A 20,631-nucleotide genomic window follows, 5' to 3' on the forward strand; every position below is an offset into this window, starting at 1 on the left:
GGTTTTATGGTCTACAGTCTACACCTACTATATCTCTTTATCAGAGCTGTTCTCTCAACTACGCTATTTACGAAGTGTGTAACCAATATAATTTCTTTTCGAGTATAATTGAGGAATTTAATTTTTTTCAGATTTGCAACCGAAAGACCTCATAATCGGAGAATACTTGCAAAAAAAAGTGTTCATAGATGACGACCAATATTTGGAGCAAGTAGTGCATTTATTGCAAATCCTTTATGGATTGAATAGGTATTGGGCTTCTTTGTATTCCTCGTTGGACCACAAATTTATTATTGACCCAAAGATGTTCGTGAATCCTTCTATCGACCGTCTGGTGCTCGATTCTTTGACAGATCCTCTCAATATGCTTGTGCGAAGCTACCCCGATTGGATGTTTTGGATCACGTCGTGTCCTTACCATTTATCGTATAAAACTAAGAAACTGGCATTCAGTGTGGTGGCTTTGGACAGACATCGAGCCTTCAGAGCCGTGATGGATTATTATAAAGAATATTCTGATGCACTGATATTTGATAATCGATATCCGTTGATACAAATGGACAGAGGGTTGGTTCTGGATGAGTTTCGTGAGGTGAGATCAATTTTGAAAATGGTTATGATGATGAATTGATTTGTTATCATTTTTATCTGGCTACCTATTTTTTGTTGACTTATTTCCTATTTACTGTTGTTTCAATAAATCTGTAAATTTTCTCTAAGTGAATAGCTAAAAAATGTTTGGTGACCCTTCAAAAATCTTTTCAGGCGCTGCTACATACCGATTCGTTTTCCACTTGGAACGTCCTCTTCTTTGGAGAAAATGGTTCTGGTGTTGGTGTTAAAAGAGAGTTATATTCAGAAGTCGGAAAGGAATTGCAGAAAGAGAAGTATAAATTATGGACGAAATCGAGTGTGACTAGGACCGGGTATATTCACTCCAGAGAACTATATCCAGATTTCTATATGGGTAACAAAAAAGGGAAAGGAGTTGGTTTCGAAAATGCATCAATAGAAGAAAAATTCCATATAATTGGTCAAATAATGGCTAAGGCATTAATGGAAGGGCATTTATTAGACTTACCCTTATCACTGCCAGTGTTCAAATGGCTTCTGATAGAAGAGTCGCAATTAACTATATACGATTTGAAACACGTCAGTGAGGAACTTTTCAAAACACTCTTACCTATCAAAGAAATGATCCAAGAAGAGAAGAGGATTTCGAATAATCAAAGCCTATCTCCAAAAACTAGGAACAATTTATTGAAGAAGTTGCATGATGAATGGGAAACTGTAGAATCTTATCATTTGGTCTTCGTGGTACCTAATCATGACGTGGGTGAGTTGTGAAAGCCTAATATATGTACCTATATAATATATCAGTAATATTATAATTGACATCCGCTCTAACGGTAGTATAGGCACGCGAATATTCTCCTATGAAAATTGTTCTTGAATACAGTAGGGACTTCATACAGGGCCGTCGCTTGGGGGTAGGCGGCCGCCTAGGGCGCTAGGATTTAAGGGCAGCAGTTTGAGCTTAGTCAAGAAAATAATAAACTTTATGAAAAACTCTTTCAGGTATTTGGATAGCTTGTATATTAATCGATACTCCTTTTTACATAAAAAACAACGACGTTTCGGTCTCAAATCGGACCTTTATCAAGGCGAAAAATATTGAACATGACAAATTTCGCATTCCTACAATAATGATTTCACAGGAATTGAGTCACCACAATAAAATACATCAATCTGTTCCACTGTATGCTTCTTTTAAAATGATCGTACCTATAGTTTTATTTCTTTACTTATATACTATTATTTACTATATTATTAATTGGTTAGGATCACAGAGTGCAGTTTTTAAGTTGACAAGGGAGCATAGAAGTTATCAAACAGAATCCCGATTATTTTCTAACTAATAGGCTGTTATATATGGTGCTGAGTCTATAGACATCCTCTCTATAATAATTCACTGTTTTATTTAGTGTTATATGAATCATTTCACTTATGTTCCCCCGGTAGTTGTAGTTTTCATGGTCAAGTACTGATGTTTCTTCAAAATTGAATTTATGTCCTTCTTTGAATGTCAGAGCAGTTTTATCCCTATGTGTGATGTTGTTGGAGTCTGTTTTATGTTGTCTGATTCTGTCTTTCAATAGCCGTTTTGTCTGTCCGATGTAGGCCTTGTCGCAGTTAGAGCATGGAATGTTATATACAACTGATGATTGCAGATTTGTCGGAACACTATGTTCCAACTGTGCGAAGTATTTCTTCGTTGTGGTATTGTTGTAGAAAGTACAGTTGCTATTAATCTTTTTGAAGATCCTAGAAATTTTATGTGAGAGTCCAGGTATGAAAGGAAATCTGCAGCGTTATGTGGGTTCTTTGTTTTTATGCTGAGTGTTGTTTCTTGTACATATTACTTTTTCTTTGGACTTATTCACAACACGTTTAATTATGTATCGTGGGTAGTTGTTTTCCTTTAAAATTTCTGTATAATCTCGTCTTTAAATTTGTTGTCACAAACAATGCTCTATACATCAGACTAATTACAGTGTTGCCTTTTTGGGTGTTACTATAGTTGCTGTAGTAGTTTATAATCCTGTTGGAACTTATAGTTTTTGTGTACAAACAGGTAGTCAAATTGTTTTCTTTTCTGGTTATTAAAAGGTCTAAGAAAGGAATCTTGTTTTCAGTTTCATCTTCTATAGTGAACCTTATACTGGGATGGTAAGGTATGAGTTGAAAAGGTCAATAACATAATAAACTTATGTACCGAATGAAAATAAATGCAATTCAGTTAGCAACAAGAGGAATACCCAGAAATTAATCTAGGCGCGGACTCATTGGCGAACGCAATATGCAGGGCCATAAAAAAAACATCAAAGGTGCCGAATTCGCATTCTTCTCATAAATATCCCAGACAGCCTGTAGGTTCCGCACTGTAGTAGCCACTTCGCCCTTTTGAGAGTTATTTATGTTATAACTTATCAAACTTTTCGGCTTTGCTTTGATGAATATTAACAACTACTGTTTTTGGAGGTTTTGGGGCGGCTTCTCGCATATAGGGCAGTATTTTAATTTTCAATTCTCCAATCAGAATTCAGGAAGCTGATTCCGGGGTGGAGTGTAAAGACTTGAGAAAGTATTTTATTTCCATATTAATATTCAGTATTCGTAAGAAAAGGAAAAAGTTCATATATAGTTCTTTCCTGAATCAATCAATTATATCATTTGCGCTTATTGCTTGTGCAAAATAAGTTATCACTTTGAACAGCTCTATAACTCGGTATTTTTCAAGCATTGATTCGCCACCGGGTAACAGGATAGAAAATTATAGGAAATCCTTAATAATACATTCAATATTTAATATTCGTAATATCTTCTCAACTGAGGGAATACTTTTGGATCCTATGGTTTGAAGAAAAATATAGTTCTGTGATTTTTCAGAATTTAAAATGAATGCATAATTGTAGGAAGACCTCGGTCTCTAGCCATTTGACTAATGTCAATAAAGTTATTTTCTCCCTCTCTCTTCCATTTTTTAACTATAGATCTTTCAACAAAATTTCTCAATTTGAAAATATGTGTTGAAAAGAAAACGATTCATTGTAAATCTTTTATGACTCTTGTATTATGCACGTAAAAGCAACGTTTGTGCATAAACGGATGGTGTTGAAAAATCTAGCATACGGCTGTAAAATCTCTCTGATACCTATTTTAGCCTGCCACAAAAATTTCATTTCTTCAACTATTTTTTTCTCATTCTCATACAGCTTGAAACTTTTCGAAGAAGGAGCTTTATCAGTTTATATGAAAAACCCCCTCAATTTTCGCAGAGGAATCACCTGTTGAAAAATTCCGCGATTTATTTGCCAACATCCTTTATATATCATTCACCTTTTATCAATACCAAAAGTATTTCAAATTTTTGTACTAGATAATTCGAAACTATGCTGACTTTTGTTGTTGAATTATGTTTCTATTGCTGATTGAATTATTTAGAAAAGATGCAATTTTTTCATACTCAGTTTACGCGATTCATCAAAGATGATTTCTCTTTATTAGGGCGCCAATTTAGGGCTTTGCCTAGGGCGCCAGTTTGGTTAGCGACGGCCCTGACTTTATATCTCTTCTAATATACAGTTTAAAGTCGTCTCCCTTCTTTTAGCAACCGAATTGAAGTCTGCCAATTTCATGTTCCAATCTTCAATATGTATGTGAATATTAAAATAGCAAAATTTCAACCTTCCTGAAATGGTTTGAAATTGCATTATTTTCTTCATCAAAAATGGCGTCTGCCAGGCATTTAGCAACGGCCAAAACTTCTGCCCAAAAAATTTATATTCTTAATTGAGTTCCGAAGTAAATGCAACAGAAATAAATCTTCCTAAAATGATTGCAATTTCATATTTTACCTATAAAGGTAAGCGCACATACAACGGCATCGGACGGACGGTACGGATCGGAATAAAATACTTTCAACGGAACCGAATGGAGCAACGCACATATGTGCGGACGGCAGGCATCGCATCGCATCGCATCCGACGGGAATTGAGGAACGAGGATTAAATTCCGACCGATGCGTGCCTTGCCAGCCGATCCCGAAATATGTGCTATACCAATCGAAGATTGCTGCGGCATCTTCGTCATTTTGCAAATCTCTACCTACAGCAGCTCATTTGTTGTAAATATAACGGTTGTCATTCTAATAAGCAAGGCAGAAATATGAATTTTCACGAAAACTGTGGGTATGGAACTATAATTTATCACTTTTCTTCAGTGGCTCCTCTTATGGATTCCAATTGAAGAACTAAAATAGGACTAAATAAGAGTACATATTCTCCAAAACCTTCCTTTTTCTACATTCATGTATATCATTAATCCACATTCGTCAACACCGCCTTCGTTTTTCGAAAATTTTCTTCTTCCAGAGCAATCGCAATTTTCTCAACGCTTGAAGACATATTCGCAACTAACCTATTCTTCCGGCGATTCCGATGTTATATGTGCGATACCTTCATAAAAATTGCGCCGCTTCCGTGCCGTTCCTTCCATGCCGTCCGTCCGATGCCGATGTATGTGCGCTTACCTTAAAAAAGCTCTGCGCACTGGAGAACGCGACGTCTCCCATCAGGGGCCCGATTCTCGAATGTGTAGGAATTAGATCCTATAGGAACTTAATCCCATGCTTTCAGTTCCCATAGGAAATCATAATTTGACGTGATACCTATTCTTGAATTCGATGGAATAGTTTTTCCTAGATGATTGACAGAGTGAGGTTTGTCGATGATAGTATCTTGTCCTTTAACGAATACACCAATGAAAAAGATGTAAATTATGTTATCGGGCCCCTGGCAGAGGTATCGTTTTGTGTTCGAGTGATTCTCATATCATATGTTGAAAAATCAGCCTTCCGAAAATTCTTGTGTAAGAACAAGAAGCAACGTCGAAAGATCGACGTTGCTAGCTCTCGTACTATTATTGTAAAATAGTGTTGATGACTTGTAAATGTAGACTGGTATAAGCCGGTAGCAGAAAGTTTGCATTGAATGTTATACTTTCTCAGAAAGCACACATGAAACGAATAGTATTGAAAACTTTCTCTTATACAATCATTTTGTTTCAGAATTAATTCCTGGCGGAAGGGACATTGTAGTGACCAGACATAATGCCGCCCTATATATCGAGAAAATTGAAAAATTTCTTCTGCATAAAGGTGTAGAAAAAGCAATGGTGGCATTAAGGACAGGCTTCCATAAGATGATAAATCTAGATTACCTCCAAATATTCGAACCGTCGGAATTGCAATCCCTCATTTGCGGCGAGGAAAACGATAAGTACTGGACATTGCCCCATTTGGAGATAAACGTTGAACTAAGCGGATTCGGGATCGACAGCCCTGAAGTACAGCAGTTGTTCTATATCCTGTCCACAATGAGTAAGGAAAGAAGGCAAAAATTCCTGGAGTTCGTGACGGCTTGTCCTCGTTTACCAGCTGACGGTAAGTAGTATATTATGAGCAGGATGTTTTGTTTAACAGAATGTAGGACTCGATGCTCAAAATAAATCGTCCCTATATCGTCACTATAACTTCTCCCCCCCTTCAACTCTATTATGAAAATAAATACATAAAGTACTTCAAACAACATCAAAATTGAAATATATTCAGGCTGGACAACATATTGAATGCAACTTCATTTTTTTAATTAGGGCCCTCTGTATATATTTACAGTTTTTGTAGGTCTTTCCTTCTGATTCTGAGTTTAGGAGAGACTATTCTCTATTATTTATTACCTATGTACTAAAAATATATATGAAACTATCTATCCCAAAATTCATTATATTCGAACAATCTACTGGATAAAACGAAGGCTTAGAAGGGCCAGTCAGGATCTAGAGATCCCGAATAAAACTCGGGATGACGACTCACAAAACCGCCATCTTGAGATCCCAAAATATATGTATATCGTGATTTTGGCTATTAACTTCGAATTCAACTCAGGCGTCATTTCTTCGGTTATGAACACAATATAACGAAAAGTTTAGAATGTCACATTTTCGATTATACCGATCGGAAAAGGAACCAGGAAAGAATCCTCAGAAATTTTGTTGTCAAAGAGCGTTCTGACAAATAATGAGAAGTTAATTATACTAAATATGTTTCTCATAAGTCATAAAGACAAAAGCATGATGATTACATTTTCTAAAAATTCAAATTGACCAAAAATATGCATAGCATGTTTTTTTCACTTATGATTTTCAAGTTATTGAACGAAACTTCACTAATTTTCTGCTATAAAAGATGTTGTCCATTTTATTGTGAACAAAAATATAACCTTTTTTCAAATTCGGCGTCCTGTAAAACTTTTTTCTCCAAGAATTCATTTCTTTATCTTAACTATAAAATATGTTTATCTTAAATCTTTCTTTGAAATATTCTAACGAATCTTTTATGTAATAAATCTATATAGACTGGAATTATACTTATTCGAATTTGAATTTACCCAGTACATACCTGGAGTGGAATTCGGTGACATGTAGAATTCCACATGTCCAATTTGATATTTCAATGCCTCAGTTTAGTGCTTCGAGAGCAGTAAAAAAAGTCACCATGAAAATGTTACAGGTGATCGAAGTAATTCGATTCAAACTTGCTCCACTCAATACCTTTTGTATCATTGATAAATAATATAAAATATAAGAACTACCTGAAAGTGAATTTTTATTTCTAGAGTTCAACTGATGAATATTGACATTTTTTTTAATAAAATTAGCACATAAAATAGAATACTGAGAATTGGAGCAACAATATCAAGAGAAGCAATACATCGATTTTGGGATTTTTGACATCAAGCGATACGTCTGCAGCTATCGCCTCGTTTCGATGTCGTTCGTCGCCCAAATGCGAGAATGACTGTGCACAGAATGCCAGTCGTATAGATTTTGAGCGATATATGGAATTCTACACGTCACAGAATCCCACTGCTGGTTTGGAATATTACTTGACAATTTCAATGACGACAAAATTTTGCCAAAACATCGTTAGGCACAAATTAGTAATCGAGGCTTACGATCTTTTGGCGAAAATGTATCGATATTTCAAACAATGAGGCAGTAAAAATCAACTTTATTCTTTTTCAGGTTTCGCTGGCCTTACCCCAGCTTTCACTGTGAAGCGTACAACCGTTTATCCTTTCGCTCAAACCTGTTTCCATACCCTTCACTTGACTGTTGGAATAAGCAAGGAGCAGTTGGAAACATTTATTGAGGTGGCTTTAATTCACGGAGTAGGTTATTTTGGTATTGTATGAGCGGGTCAAGTGGCAGATGTGCCACTTCATCATCATTTCCTCAATAAGGAACAAGAAAATGATGATCCTCACATCCAATATTGCTGAAGGTTTCAATAGAAAGCGGAAGGAATACAAAAAATACCAGAATCTTGAAAAAAATTGGATATAAAATCCGTATCAGTTTGCAGAAATAAGCATTATCAGGAATTTTTCTACATCTTAAGAGGAGTTTTTATACCACGGGACTTTCTCGCCATCCGTTTCAGCCGTAAATGGGGTGAAAGACTACCAGAATGTGAGATGTTGCCAGTACACTTGAACGAGCAGTAGTTGTTGCGACTATTACAATAGTTTCCACTATCGTCGAAAAGATGGCAGCACTTAACGAAGCCTTTTCTCAATTTCAGCAGGTTTGGAATTGTAGCCACTGGCGAGACTTTTCGAGAAATTTTTTTATGTGGAAATTCATTGAAAAAACTCATTTCACCTCTGAAAGTGAACAACATGAATGACCATTTGTTCTTCAATTGAAAAATGTTTCTATTTTTTCCGTTTGACGAATAAAAATATTTCTGGCGTTCCGAGCTGACCAACTGATTTTATTGAATTACAATGGAAACCCCATATAACTAAGTGGACATACCATTTTCCTTTTTGAACTGACCACTGAAACGGTGTAGACCCCTCTTAATCGATTACTTTTTCAAACATAGCTAGCTCTAATGAGAAATTCATGGAATGAAAAATACTATTGAATTTATAGTGTGATATGAATCTTTAGAACAAACTGAAATTTGCTTGTTGTATTATTAATTTATTGTGCAGGTGTTAAAACGAAAGTCCAATATGCTGCAATGGCTACTCATCGGTTAAAAGACGATATATAGCGTATGGTCCGTATATACACATTTGGTAACCGAAAGTTACCAGAGCGGTTACTCTGGTGACAGATATTGAACCGAATTGTCAGGAATTCGACATTTACGGACCGCCCACTTACTAACCAGAAGAAACCAAAGTGTATATACGGACCACAGCCTTAGTGATGATGAAGTGAATGTTAAATATTACGTACTATGGTGGCTAACAATGAGGACAATATACATATACATCCCAACCTGAAACATGTTGAATGAATCTCATCCAATAAGGAAGTTGAAACTCTTAAAATTGAATGATGTTTTTAACCTGGATGTAGAAGAGAGATTGAAAGACTTATCTAGGCTGATCACATGACCTCGAATGTATGTGATAGTTGAAAAAATTTTTTTTAAGTGTATTGAATGTAAATAAATTTTTATGAGTTTATCTGAATTTTATCAGTCCCCGTTTCCTGGTGTCCCCGTTTTGTATACCACACAAATTATACCTGCATAAGAAAAATTTGCGGAGTATGGAGGATGTTACAAAATAAGTATACTCATAAGGAAATGAAATTTTTTTTGCTCTGGGATGTCAAAAAAAAAATTTTATTTTGTTTTCGGCCAATGTCGAAAGGGTTCCTCCGCACTCATTTCGACGTAACTGAAAAAAATTAATTTTCATTTTGTCAACAAATTTCGAAGCTAAAATTAATTTTAGCAAAAAATTATTTTTTGATTCATTGCCTGATAAGTCAACCCCCAGGTGAACATATTACAGAGCATCTATAAAGCAGAAATGTATCCTGGTGTGCTTCTGTTTTGTCACATAAATGTAGCATTCAGAGCTGAAATATAGAGCAGCTTTAAGGTCAAGCAAGGAAGACATCTCCTTTTTTAAAAGAACATTAATAGTTCAAGTATGAATCATCCAAACGTATGTTCCAAATAAGCTTCATTAACAAGAAAATCTCAATCAGTTTTTTGAACAAAACTTTATAGATACATATTTGCTGAAAGCAATTAAAGACTTGGTGACGATATTTAAATTACGTTTGTAATTTGGCAACATGGCAGAGATGAACTAGAAAACTTTTTTGATCGTATCAATAACAAAAAACCTACGATAAAATTCACAATAGAATTAGAGCAGAAAAATCAACTTCCATTCTTGGATATTCAAATAAAAAATGATTTCGAAACAAGCGTATTCGAGATAATACACACATTAATATATGTTCAAAATTTTATTCCACTCATCAAGTGAGTGTCAAAAGAGGTATTATCTTGAAACACTTTATGATAGAGCTCATTTGATTTCGTCTACACCCAAAATAAGAAATAATGAAATTGACAACCTCAAAAAATTTCTTATAGGTATAATCAAGAACCGGCAGATTTTATAGAGAAAACAATATTGAATTCAGAAAGAAAAATGTCTAACTATTATTATTAGTTAACCATTATTATTTGTGTCATGTGCGTCGTACCAAAATAATAATGATGATCATCAGGAACAACTAGGAAACTGTCAAGAGCAACCAAATTTATTGAAAGTCATTCCTTATTTTAAGGACCTTTCAAAAAAAAAGAGAAGCGGCTCCAAATTCAACATAAGAACTATTTTCAAAACACAAATTTTTTTAAGAGAAACTATATAATCCATTGAATGAAAAACAAAAAAGAAAAAATTGTATTCCCTGTATTTGTGCATGGTTTGGCGGTATGTGCTGGGGTGAGTTCACGCTATTTGAGGAAATGCGTGCTCTTGGGGTGATTGTTTCGTCCCACTGCTAGGGTCGGACTCATCAGGTAGGGTAATGAACCCTAGCAGCTACCTACGACAATCGCCGACATAGATAAACACTATAGATGGGAAACTCTCAGATAAAATTTTGTTACGAAGAAAAGCGCCATCTCTTAAACGTCAGCAAAATAATCTCGATTAAAATTTGTCGAGAGCGCTCTTTACGCTTTGATAAGGTAATTTTATTTTATTTTATTTGGAGACAACTATGTAACAAATAATACTCTGAGTTCATACATACAATTTATTAGATGAAATGTTCACATATGATAATTGAAAAACAATAGAATATATGATTGACAAACAAACAAAAATCAGTTAAATGAAACTTATCCATCTTTTATGAGCTGAAATACCTCAAATTTGGACAAGATTTCAAGCGCTTCATGAGAAAATCATACCTCTTCTTTGGTACTACATCCTACGTAATCAGAAAAGATTTATTCCTCGAATTCCTAATAGTCCGGCTTCTGAAGAATTATGCCAACCATAACTCTATAAGGAACCAAAAGAACAGGAAATTTTTTCTCTCTTCTTTCACTTTTACTCGTTGCTCTTGAATTTAGGTACACAACAATATTTCTTTCCAACGAAAACTTGTAATAAAACGAACAAACAAACTTGAAATCGGATGTTGATCATTTGACATATCAATTTCACACACAAGCGCAGAATCAAAGATTAACTTAGTCTATGCTACAAAGTCACTCTAGTTTATGCGCAGAATTATCAACGTAGGAAACTAACATTTTTTCATATTAATTCGCTGACGTTTCAGAGATGGCAGCAGCTCATTCGGTTCACGTCATTACTGAGCACAGATTACAGAGTAGAATAGATCTGACACTCACGTTCTACGATGCAAAATACAGTTTATCCCGCCCTCAGCGCCCCCATGCGGCTGCCACCCAACTAACCGGGAGAAATGTCGGTATAACTGGAAACTGCAATCGCATGGCGCGAAATTTAAATTAGCCCATTCACTGGTATTTTAGACGTCGATAGTATAATATGGATTATTAGGGCGAATTTTAAGGAGAAATAAAACTTGTCATGAAAAATATACATATATTGATATACCCAGCACAGGAAAAAAAAATATGGAAATACATAAGCTATAATTATGGCAATGAATATATGAGCAGAGATAAAATGTCAATAGGGTCACATATCTTCGTAAGACAATAATTATAATAAACAGTAATAATATTAATAAAGAATGATCACGCCTAAACAGGGAGGCAATGAATAAAATAATGAGGATAAATTCAGATGCATACCACCCGACGATATGAATATCAACAAGCTGGCTAGCTCAATTCAGATCGTAACACTTGTCGATATTCATATCGTCGGGTGGTATGCATCTGAATTTATCCTCATCAGTAATAATATTGTTCATAGGAAATGAGGTTGAAATTATTATATGTTCAGAAATCTTCAACATTATCCAAAAAGGACACAATGTTTGTTGGGAGTCGGCAATAGAAATCAAAAACAGCATGCCAAAGCTTAGAATGCATGAATAATTTGGAAAAGAAAAAATTAGTTGCCCAAAGACCTATGTGGATTTTATATTTTCCTGCAGGAAAGATTTCAAAGTCTCTAAACAACGACTCCCTGTTTTATCTTCCTCACAGTTAGATCACCAGGAATTCACCGACATGAAATTATTAATAACTAAAGTTTTGAATGATGAAATAAAGTGTTCAACATTTGGGTTAGTATTCCTTACTCCATGTGCTCTAATGTACCCAAAAAAGTTTACTAAACAATCTTGATTGAAAGCCCCAGTGAGAATATATTTAAAGTGATAATCATTGAACAGTTTTTGAGTAAGGTAAAGGAATGCGTTCAATGTTGTCACTATATTCTTCAAAGTGGGCACCACAATGGATCTTTTCTTTCGAGGGCAATAAAATGAAATACTGTTGAAAATTTGTATCGCCTGCTCCCAAACAACATTGTGTTCTGTTTGAATACTAACCGTCTTCTTTAAGAGTTTCGCAGTGGATGTCCAAGCTCTGGATACATTCAACGAATCAAATAACTCATCCAAGAATAGTTATAACGTCAGCAGTGTCGATAGCCTCTCTGTGAAGCTGAAGCGGATGCTTGATTTCTAAAAAGGAAAATAGTAAATTTTGCTATTATTATGTTTCAAAAAATACTTACCCCATTGAGAAATGAGCTTCATCATTGACCCCACGGAGTGGCTTAATAACTGACTACACAGTTTGACTTTAATTTCCATTAACACAATTTTTAAAGGGTTTGGTTGGATTGGTTTAAGTATAAACGATTAATGTTATAATTACGTGGTTCTTTGAATCAAATATTTCTTACAAGAAAATTGATTTCCTGATAAAACTGTCGAGTTCAATAAATGGGTATTTTTAATTTACTCTCGTATTAGATCTCGTTTGTAAACAAGAATTTGCATTAAAGCGATTAAAGCATATTGACATTGACACTGTTGGCGTTCACAAATCCAATATGTCAGAATACAGTAATCTGTGGAGAATATGATATATATTTTCGTATGCAGTGCCACATAGCGATTGATTGCAGAACTAAAAACCGTATTTGGGGTGGGGGTAAGGAAGTGTCAAGCCCCTGTTACTGAGGGAGTTTCACCCCCCTGATCGCCGAAGCAGCGTAGTTTGTGCCTGCTATAAACGCCGGTTACGTCGAGGATATACAGTGTTGCGTCGCCGGTGGCGCCATCGTTTGGCGTATGCTGCACCGCAATAGACGTATAATCTACCCTGTGATCGCAACCGTCGTGCGCAGTGATGCCATCGTTTGGCTACCCTTGGTACCATCATGGTGAGATGAAGAATTCTTCTACCATGGGTACAACTACGCCGCCACAATGGTAAAACTTATACAGGTGAAACGTCTAGAACTCTAGAAATAAGAAAGCGCTGACATAAAAGCTGTATTCGGGTTCGGCTTTTGGACGGTCCGAGGATGGTTCTAGAACTGCGCAGAGGATTTTATACTAGGGCGCAACAGTTTTGCGCAGTCCTAGAACAATTCTCGGACCGTCCAAAAGCCGAACCCGAATACAGCTAAAAATAACATTAAGAATAGAGAAATTATAATAGATTACAGATTGCAGATCATGTGTGTTCTCCGATCTATACAGGAGATAATACCACACGATGAATTGGAATAAAACAACATTATGATCAGAGACAACCTCTGTTGCCTGTGATTGATACTGACTTGGATGTCTAATAATAATAATAATAACTGTTCTTTAATGGCCATCGACCGAAGTCCTTCAGCCTAGTGAATTATACAAATACAAAAAAAAAATTCATTCTATTTCAGTTTTTTCACTGCAGCTCAAATATAGTCTATCATTCTAGAATGGGCCATATATAATTTTCACTAATATGAATTGTTTGAGCACGATACATGTTTCTATATCACATTCAGTTGGGTGAAGGCAAACTAAAGATGCTATTGTGATAGCGAAACCAGTGTCGTGTTTAAACATTAATTTCAATATTCGTTAAAATATAGTTATTTTCCTATCAAGTGCGGAAAGTGATACTTGCCCGCACGAAACTGCCGTTGCCCGAACGATGCGAAGCAGAGTTCGGGTAAGCAGTTGAGTGCGGGCAAGACACTTTACGCAAGAGTTAGGAACAATATTTTTTCTACAAGCGCTTGAAATATAAATGTATCCATTTCACGAAACAGATCATATCTCATTTGATTAATTCATATATAATGACAGACGTAATTCTGCATGTCATTACTATGGGTTGCTCATCGCTGACGTTCTATACATAGAAACATGATAGAATTAAGCTGCATTCACAATCAATTCGCGGGCCGAAGTGCACTTCGGCACGAAATTTACCATTCGCGATAATCTTTAAACCAAATACTCAAATTAATCAAAAATGTAACTGATCAAAACATAAGCATCAGCATCATCTATAGCCGGCACGAAATTCCTTGCCGAAGTGATAGTTTGCAACTTGCAAGAAATTTTGTCTTGAATTTCATTGTGAATGGTAACGGAGAACGCCATCTGCTAAGCTTCCGTGCCGAAGTGCACTTCGGCCCGTGAATTGATTGTGAATGTAGCTTTAATTTACTCTATAATATTTGCGTGCGGGAAAAACCCCTGCTAATCCATTCCCGCACGCATTTGCGTGCGGGAAAGAAATAGCAGGCGTTTTTCCCGCACCTTTTGGGAATGTGACTCTTTGCAACTTGGAATGCGTGCGGGAAAAAGGTTGAACGCGCACGCTTGTAGAAAAAAATAGTTTCGCTCAAAATTTTTTCCTTGTTTTCATTCTCCTAATATACTTAATTTTTGATTTTTTTTATCTGACATACCCTAAAACTAAGATAGAAGAATAAGGATCAAGAAATAATATAAAAAATATAAAATTAAATCTAATAAGAGTAAAAAAAATTCAATTCAAATCTTAAAACGCAACTATTCTAAACAGTTTCACAAAAAAAGTTAACGGAGAGGATGCGGGGCATTTTATAATTACTCACACCCTGTACATACTCTATACCACGTATAGGGCTCCAGATGACCATAAAATGACCTTTAAAAAGTGTCGTCTCCTCTTGGCCATTATCAAACAGGGCACAGGGACATTTTTAGTTTTCACCTAGTATTTCGATTCATCTTATTGATCATTAAATTCGATTCAATCGAATTTTGTGATAAATATTGTCGGAACGCATATTTTTCATTTTTCAGAATTTTGTGAGTGCAGGTCCAGCCGTACAGAACTTTTTCTTGTCTTTCCCAAAAATTCACCCTGCATATGTCCTTACACTTCTGTAAGATTTTAAGTCATATGATGCATAAAAGTAATTATAATTATTTCTGCTTACCTATTGAATAGGTGCTTCCGATCATAAAGTAAGTCAAGGGTATGTTCTGTGCTTCCGATACACATGCATGCAGAGACAAGAGACTCTTTCCCTTTCTCTATGCATGCATGCAGCCAGAGACAAGAGACTCTTTCCCTTTCTCTATGCATGCAGCACAGCATGTTCCTTGAATTATGAAAAATTTAAAAAGTAGGGTGATTAAAAAATGAGAATTCAAATCAGTATCACACCGTAAATGAACTCTAAAAGAAGAGAGAGTTCACTGCACACTGCACAGCGTTCAAATGTTCGCATTGACAAACTGTTCATAAGTTCTTAGATGTCAAAGCAAAACAACCTACTTAGGTTGCGTTCACAAACTTACTCAGAACAAGCTCTGATTACCCGAAGCGTTCACAAACGTACTTTTAGTTCCTCAGAGTATGCTCTCTGAGCATGACCATACTCATACTCTACTCTCGGAGTAATAAGTTTATGAACACACCCTTAAATAAGTGTTCTCTGCTCTGTATATTAGTGTTCTGTGCTGCTACTATCTATACTTACGTCCGGTTTCATAATCAAATTTGAAGTCACTAAGCTTAAAACTTCCTTTACTGTAATTTTTACGGCCGGTTTCATAATCAAACCTAAAGTCCCTTGCCTTTTAAGGCTGTGACTAGAGTCCCGACTCGGGACTCGTGTCCAGTCCCGAGTGACGTCAATAAATTCGGGACTGATATTCTGTCCCGAATTCAACGATGCACTGAAATGGTGATTTGAAATTATTAATCAGTGAAAGAAGTAGCGGAAAACTCAATTTTCAGTACAAATCATAAGCTTATACCCAGTCAAATAGAAACAATGATTCATATTTCAATCGGGCATGTAGATATGAGTTGTTAAAGATAAATATGTTGTTAAAGTATATTTAATTTTCTAATCAACATTTATAAAGAGAAGAAAGGGCAATCTTGAAATGAAACATCTAAGGTGAACATTTTAAATAGAACCACACTACCTTTACCTTTTTGGGTAAATTTTCATACACCACAAATAAAAATAAATTTTATTGAGGTGCCGCATTATTGTTTCGTTATTTCGTATAAAATATCATACGTTTCACAAATATATTAGGCAGCTTCCAATTCTTCTGGATCAATTTACACTAAGCAATTCTCAACTTTCTCACCAGTTAGAATTGCATACTTTGCTGCTCCTTCCATTCTCAAATTACAAGATTGCATTTTCTCATGTATTTTCAATCTTGATTTAGAAAAAGCCCAATCTTTTTTTTAAGGAATCACTCCTTGAATCTTCTCGCAACTATTCATATACGTTTCGCGAACATGAACTCAAAACCCTTCTACAATGTCGGGACTGGACAAGGATCCCGAGTAAGGACAAGAGACTTGTTTGGTAAATGAGTCATTTGATTTCGTCAGTCGGGACTGGACACAGATCCCGAGTCGGGATTCTAGTCACAGCCTAATTGGCTAGCCTCCTTCACTAAAAATTACAGTAAAGGAAGCTTTAAGCCTAAAGTGACTTTAAATTTGATTATGAATCTGGACGTAAGTAGGGTTAAAGGAAGCTTTAAAGTTAAAGCGGCTTTAGGTTTGATTATGAAACCGGCCGTAAACCTACTTATCTTGTCTGTAAAACTCGCCACCAGGTGGCTTGTGACCAATCTTCAATAATCTTTGGCTGTACAAGAGTTACAAATTTTACTGGACGAATTTTGATGAATGCTCGAATTAAAGCATTTCCAATCGCCTTTTTCTCATTATTCTTCGCTCTATGTGTTCGGAAAACAAAATTGTAAGAAGAAAAAATTTGCAATGATATTCTATAATACACTAACGTTTTGATTTTGCTAAAATTCTATGATTGTATGATTTGTTGTGAGAAGGTGAAAAGACACTGTAATCTGTGGTGAAAAGACTTGATATGAGGGTTTAAGTAAAATGATGGGCGATCAATTTAGAAAAGTAGAGCAATATTCGCCTAAATCATCGCCTAGAGGAGCTAGGTCACCAGTTGTTTCTCGTCAGGATTCCTCGGGTACCTTGAAAACAACAATTTTACTATCTGGGAAAAACCCCTCTATAATTCCCAGTGGACCTTTTTATTTGATGAAAGAACCACCAGGTAATTTGGAAATGATTGATTGAATACAATGTCCCTAGGGAAAAAGTACATAGAATCTTTTTATTCATCTATTGGGTTTTTTTGCAGGAGAATCTGAACTGACAGGAGCTAAAAACTTAATGGTGTATTATGACTTGGAACATTCATACACAAAGTTCAGTGGAAAGAAATTGAAGGAACAGTTATCCTCCTTTCTACCAACACTTCCAGGAGTAATTGATTCTCCCGGACAACATGACAATAGTTCATTACGCTCAGTAATAGAAAAGCCTCCTATCGGTGGAAAAGAATTGTTACCACTAACTAGTATGCAGTTGGATGGATTTCGACTTCATCCAGGCCCAGTATGTTATCAGTTTAAAAATATATTTAATCTTTTGTTAGTTTCATCAATTAGAAGTAGTTTCTTCTACCACACAAGAGATTTTCATTATAAATTAATAAGCTATTTCTTGTTTATGAAGGATTCACAGTCAGATATGAATCCAGAACACAGTATTCTCCAATTCACAATTCATTCTTGCTGTCTTTGTGACTCAGTTCATCTGTTAAGACTCAGTACATCTCTAAAATTTCGGTAATATTATTATAATTATAATAATTGTTTTGAACATTTGCAAAGAATCAAAACAAACAGGAGAAGATATATACATGTGTACTTTTCATGTATTATATTTATTTTTTTTTTCAGACTATAAGCAATAAATCAACTAAAATTATCGAATCAAAAATCAAAACATAATATGAAAAATGTCGATGTGAAGCAGAAATGTTTTCATTTACTTTCCATCAATGTACAATACAATGTACATTGTCTGCTTCACATTGAAATTATTGGTTTTTGATTCGATAATTTTAGTTGATTTATAGCTTATAGTCTGAAAAAACTACTAACCCATAATCGTTGTCTACAAATAGATTGGAGAAGCATTTTAGTTAATTTAATATATCAAATCGATAAAAAGTACAGGCTGGGCAAAATTTGTTGTCTACTGAGGGGATCTCGAGAACTATAGCAGCCAAAAGAAAACGGAAGACACATTCTGTAGCTCTTTTTTCATGACTACTCCAATTCCGAAAAGTTCTCATAACTTTTTTGTCTTTGAAGTTACAGATCTGAAACTTGAACCTTCTTAGGCACTTTTATACGTAGAATCTACTGACAAAAGATTGTTTTCCAATTCAAAAATAACAAATTCAATAAAAGTTTGCATTTAAAAAAATGAAAGTTCACCTTCACATTTTGACTAAATCACATTGATATCGTTCCCTATAATATCTGTTAGAATGTGTGCAGCTGGTGGAAGCTGGAGTTGTAGTACATAGATATATTGATTTCTCTCTAACCATCATAATTTTTCTCCAACCTCCACAATTCATCTCTTCTCAATTCACCTACTAGGTATTACGAAAATCAATGAGACATACAAATAAAATAATTATTTGGGAAGCTGCTGAATACTTCTATGTTCGATTACCCATGACAATAATGCATTAAAAGGAAATCAACCAATAAAAGCATTCATTAGCAGCTAATTTCGTGTACGTTAAACAGTGCTATTTTTAAGAGATCGGCGGAAAAAATATTTTGGCGCATCAGTGGATTCTACGTGAAAAAGTGCCCGTAGAAGGGGTTCAAGTTTCAGATTTCTAACTTCAAAGACAAAAAAGTTATGAGAACTTTAGGAAATTGTCAAACTCGAAAACGAAGGATCGTAGGAGGTTGCGGTTTTCACCATTCTTTGTTTCTCCGAAAAAGAGCTCGGAAATGTGTCATCTGTTTTCTTCTAGCTGCTATAGTTCTCGAGATCCTCTCAGTAAACAACGAATTTTGGCCATCCTGTACATATGTATCTTGTCCTGTTGATTGATTCTATGCAAATGTTCAAAACAATTGTATTGTACAATAACCATAGAAAGTAAATTTCTTTAATATCAAATTTTTTCCATGTATTATAATGTGTTTGGAATTATTTCTTTTACATTGTTTTATTCGCAGCTTCCAGAACAATATAGGTATACTAGTACGATTCCCATGAAAAAGAATAAAAATAAGCATAAAAAGCATAAACATAAGGAAGGGGGAACACCAAACCAGGAAACTGCTGTGACAGATGCTGGTGTAGATACACATGAAAAGAAACATAAAAAACAGAAAAGACATGATGAGGATAAAGAGAGGAAGAAAAGGAAAAAAGAGAAAAAAAGAAAAAAACAGAAGCACAGTCCAGAGCATAGTGGAGGACTAACACCAAGTCAGCATTCTAATTTATAACCCAAACTTTTTTATATGTATTATCTAATAACAAGATTTATTATAGATATTGAAGATTTAATTATATTATTGTTTTTTTTTTGAGTAGCTTTTGAAATTCATTTTCTTTCAGTCTCTTGGTAGAATCCGTCAAATTTTAAAATACACTGTGAAAGTGCACCGACTTCTTTCATCTGAAATCCCATTCAATTTCATCACTCTTTCTTCAGTATTCACTTTCATAGAAAAATTAGAAGGAACAAAAAAGGGTCTCTGACTTGACACCCATCTATATTGAATTTCAACAAATGTTATGTTGAAATTATCTCAGTTAGATGTTAAATTATTTGCATTCATAACTCTTAGTGCACACTCGCAAAAATTTCAGTGCCAAATATTTATTAGTACCGAATTTATTCCAATTTGTTTTGTCGAAATTACTTCAATATCATTTGTCGTTTTCGAGTAACTTACTCTAGTAGAGTTACATATGAGAACAGATTGTCTGTTTCTCCTCTGGTATGAATAACGTGCGTCCTCAAACGTAAAAATTATATTTGGAATTGTGAACACTTCAATATGTAAAACTAAACTTCAACTTTGCGTTTTACGTAAGAATTGCGTTCGAATTACGACTTCATTTGAATGGACACTCAGGGCTAATACGAGTGGTGAGAAATTCCCGTAGTATGAACTCTCAAATTCGACAAACTCTTTTAAATTGAATAATCTCTAAACGTTCGTTTTATGCTGGAGGTATGTCCACAATTTCTCTCAATTCTGGTGGTGTTAAATAAATTTTTTCAGACATTTTTCATGAATTTAATACGTAATTACAAATTTTTTCAAAATCCAATCCGTAATCTGTCAATTTTCGTAACAGTCACACCAACGGCCAATATCAAA

The 20,631-nt window shown here is 35.0% G+C and overlaps 2 protein-coding genes across 3 annotated transcripts; both read left to right on the forward strand.

Annotated features, from left to right (window-relative positions):
- Positions 1-137: 137 nt before the first annotated feature.
- On the forward strand, positions 138-8,653 carry LOC123313549 (E3 ubiquitin-protein ligase TRIP12-like). Of its 2 annotated transcripts, XM_044898485.1 has the most exons (5): positions 166-249; positions 354-592; positions 766-1,336; positions 5,630-6,004; positions 7,645-8,653. In XM_044898485.1, exons 2-5 carry the CDS (start codon positions 365-367, stop codon positions 7,812-7,814), a joined length of 1,344 nt encoding a protein of 447 aa, XP_044754420.1. In that variant the 5' UTR covers positions 166-249; positions 354-364; the 3' UTR covers positions 7,815-8,653. The 2 variants fall into 2 exon arrangements, with proteins under 2 accessions (XP_044754419.1, XP_044754420.1); XM_044898484.1 differs by having other exon boundaries at positions 138-592.
- An 8,601-nt stretch (positions 8,654-17,254) lies between these two features.
- LOC123313357 (mediator of RNA polymerase II transcription subunit 19) lies at positions 17,255-19,807 on the forward strand. The gene is made up of 3 exons (XM_044898216.1): positions 17,255-17,471; positions 17,559-17,815; positions 19,471-19,807. Exons 1-3 carry the CDS (start codon positions 17,288-17,290, stop codon positions 19,744-19,746), a joined length of 717 nt encoding a protein of 238 aa, XP_044754151.1. The 5' UTR covers positions 17,255-17,287; the 3' UTR covers positions 19,747-19,807.
- Positions 19,808-20,631: the final 824 nt, after the last annotated feature.

This window comes from Coccinella septempunctata, chromosome 5 (assembly GCF_907165205.1).
Source record: "Coccinella septempunctata chromosome 5, icCocSept1.1, whole genome shotgun sequence".
Taxonomy (NCBI): domain Eukaryota; kingdom Metazoa; phylum Arthropoda; class Insecta; order Coleoptera; family Coccinellidae; genus Coccinella; species Coccinella septempunctata.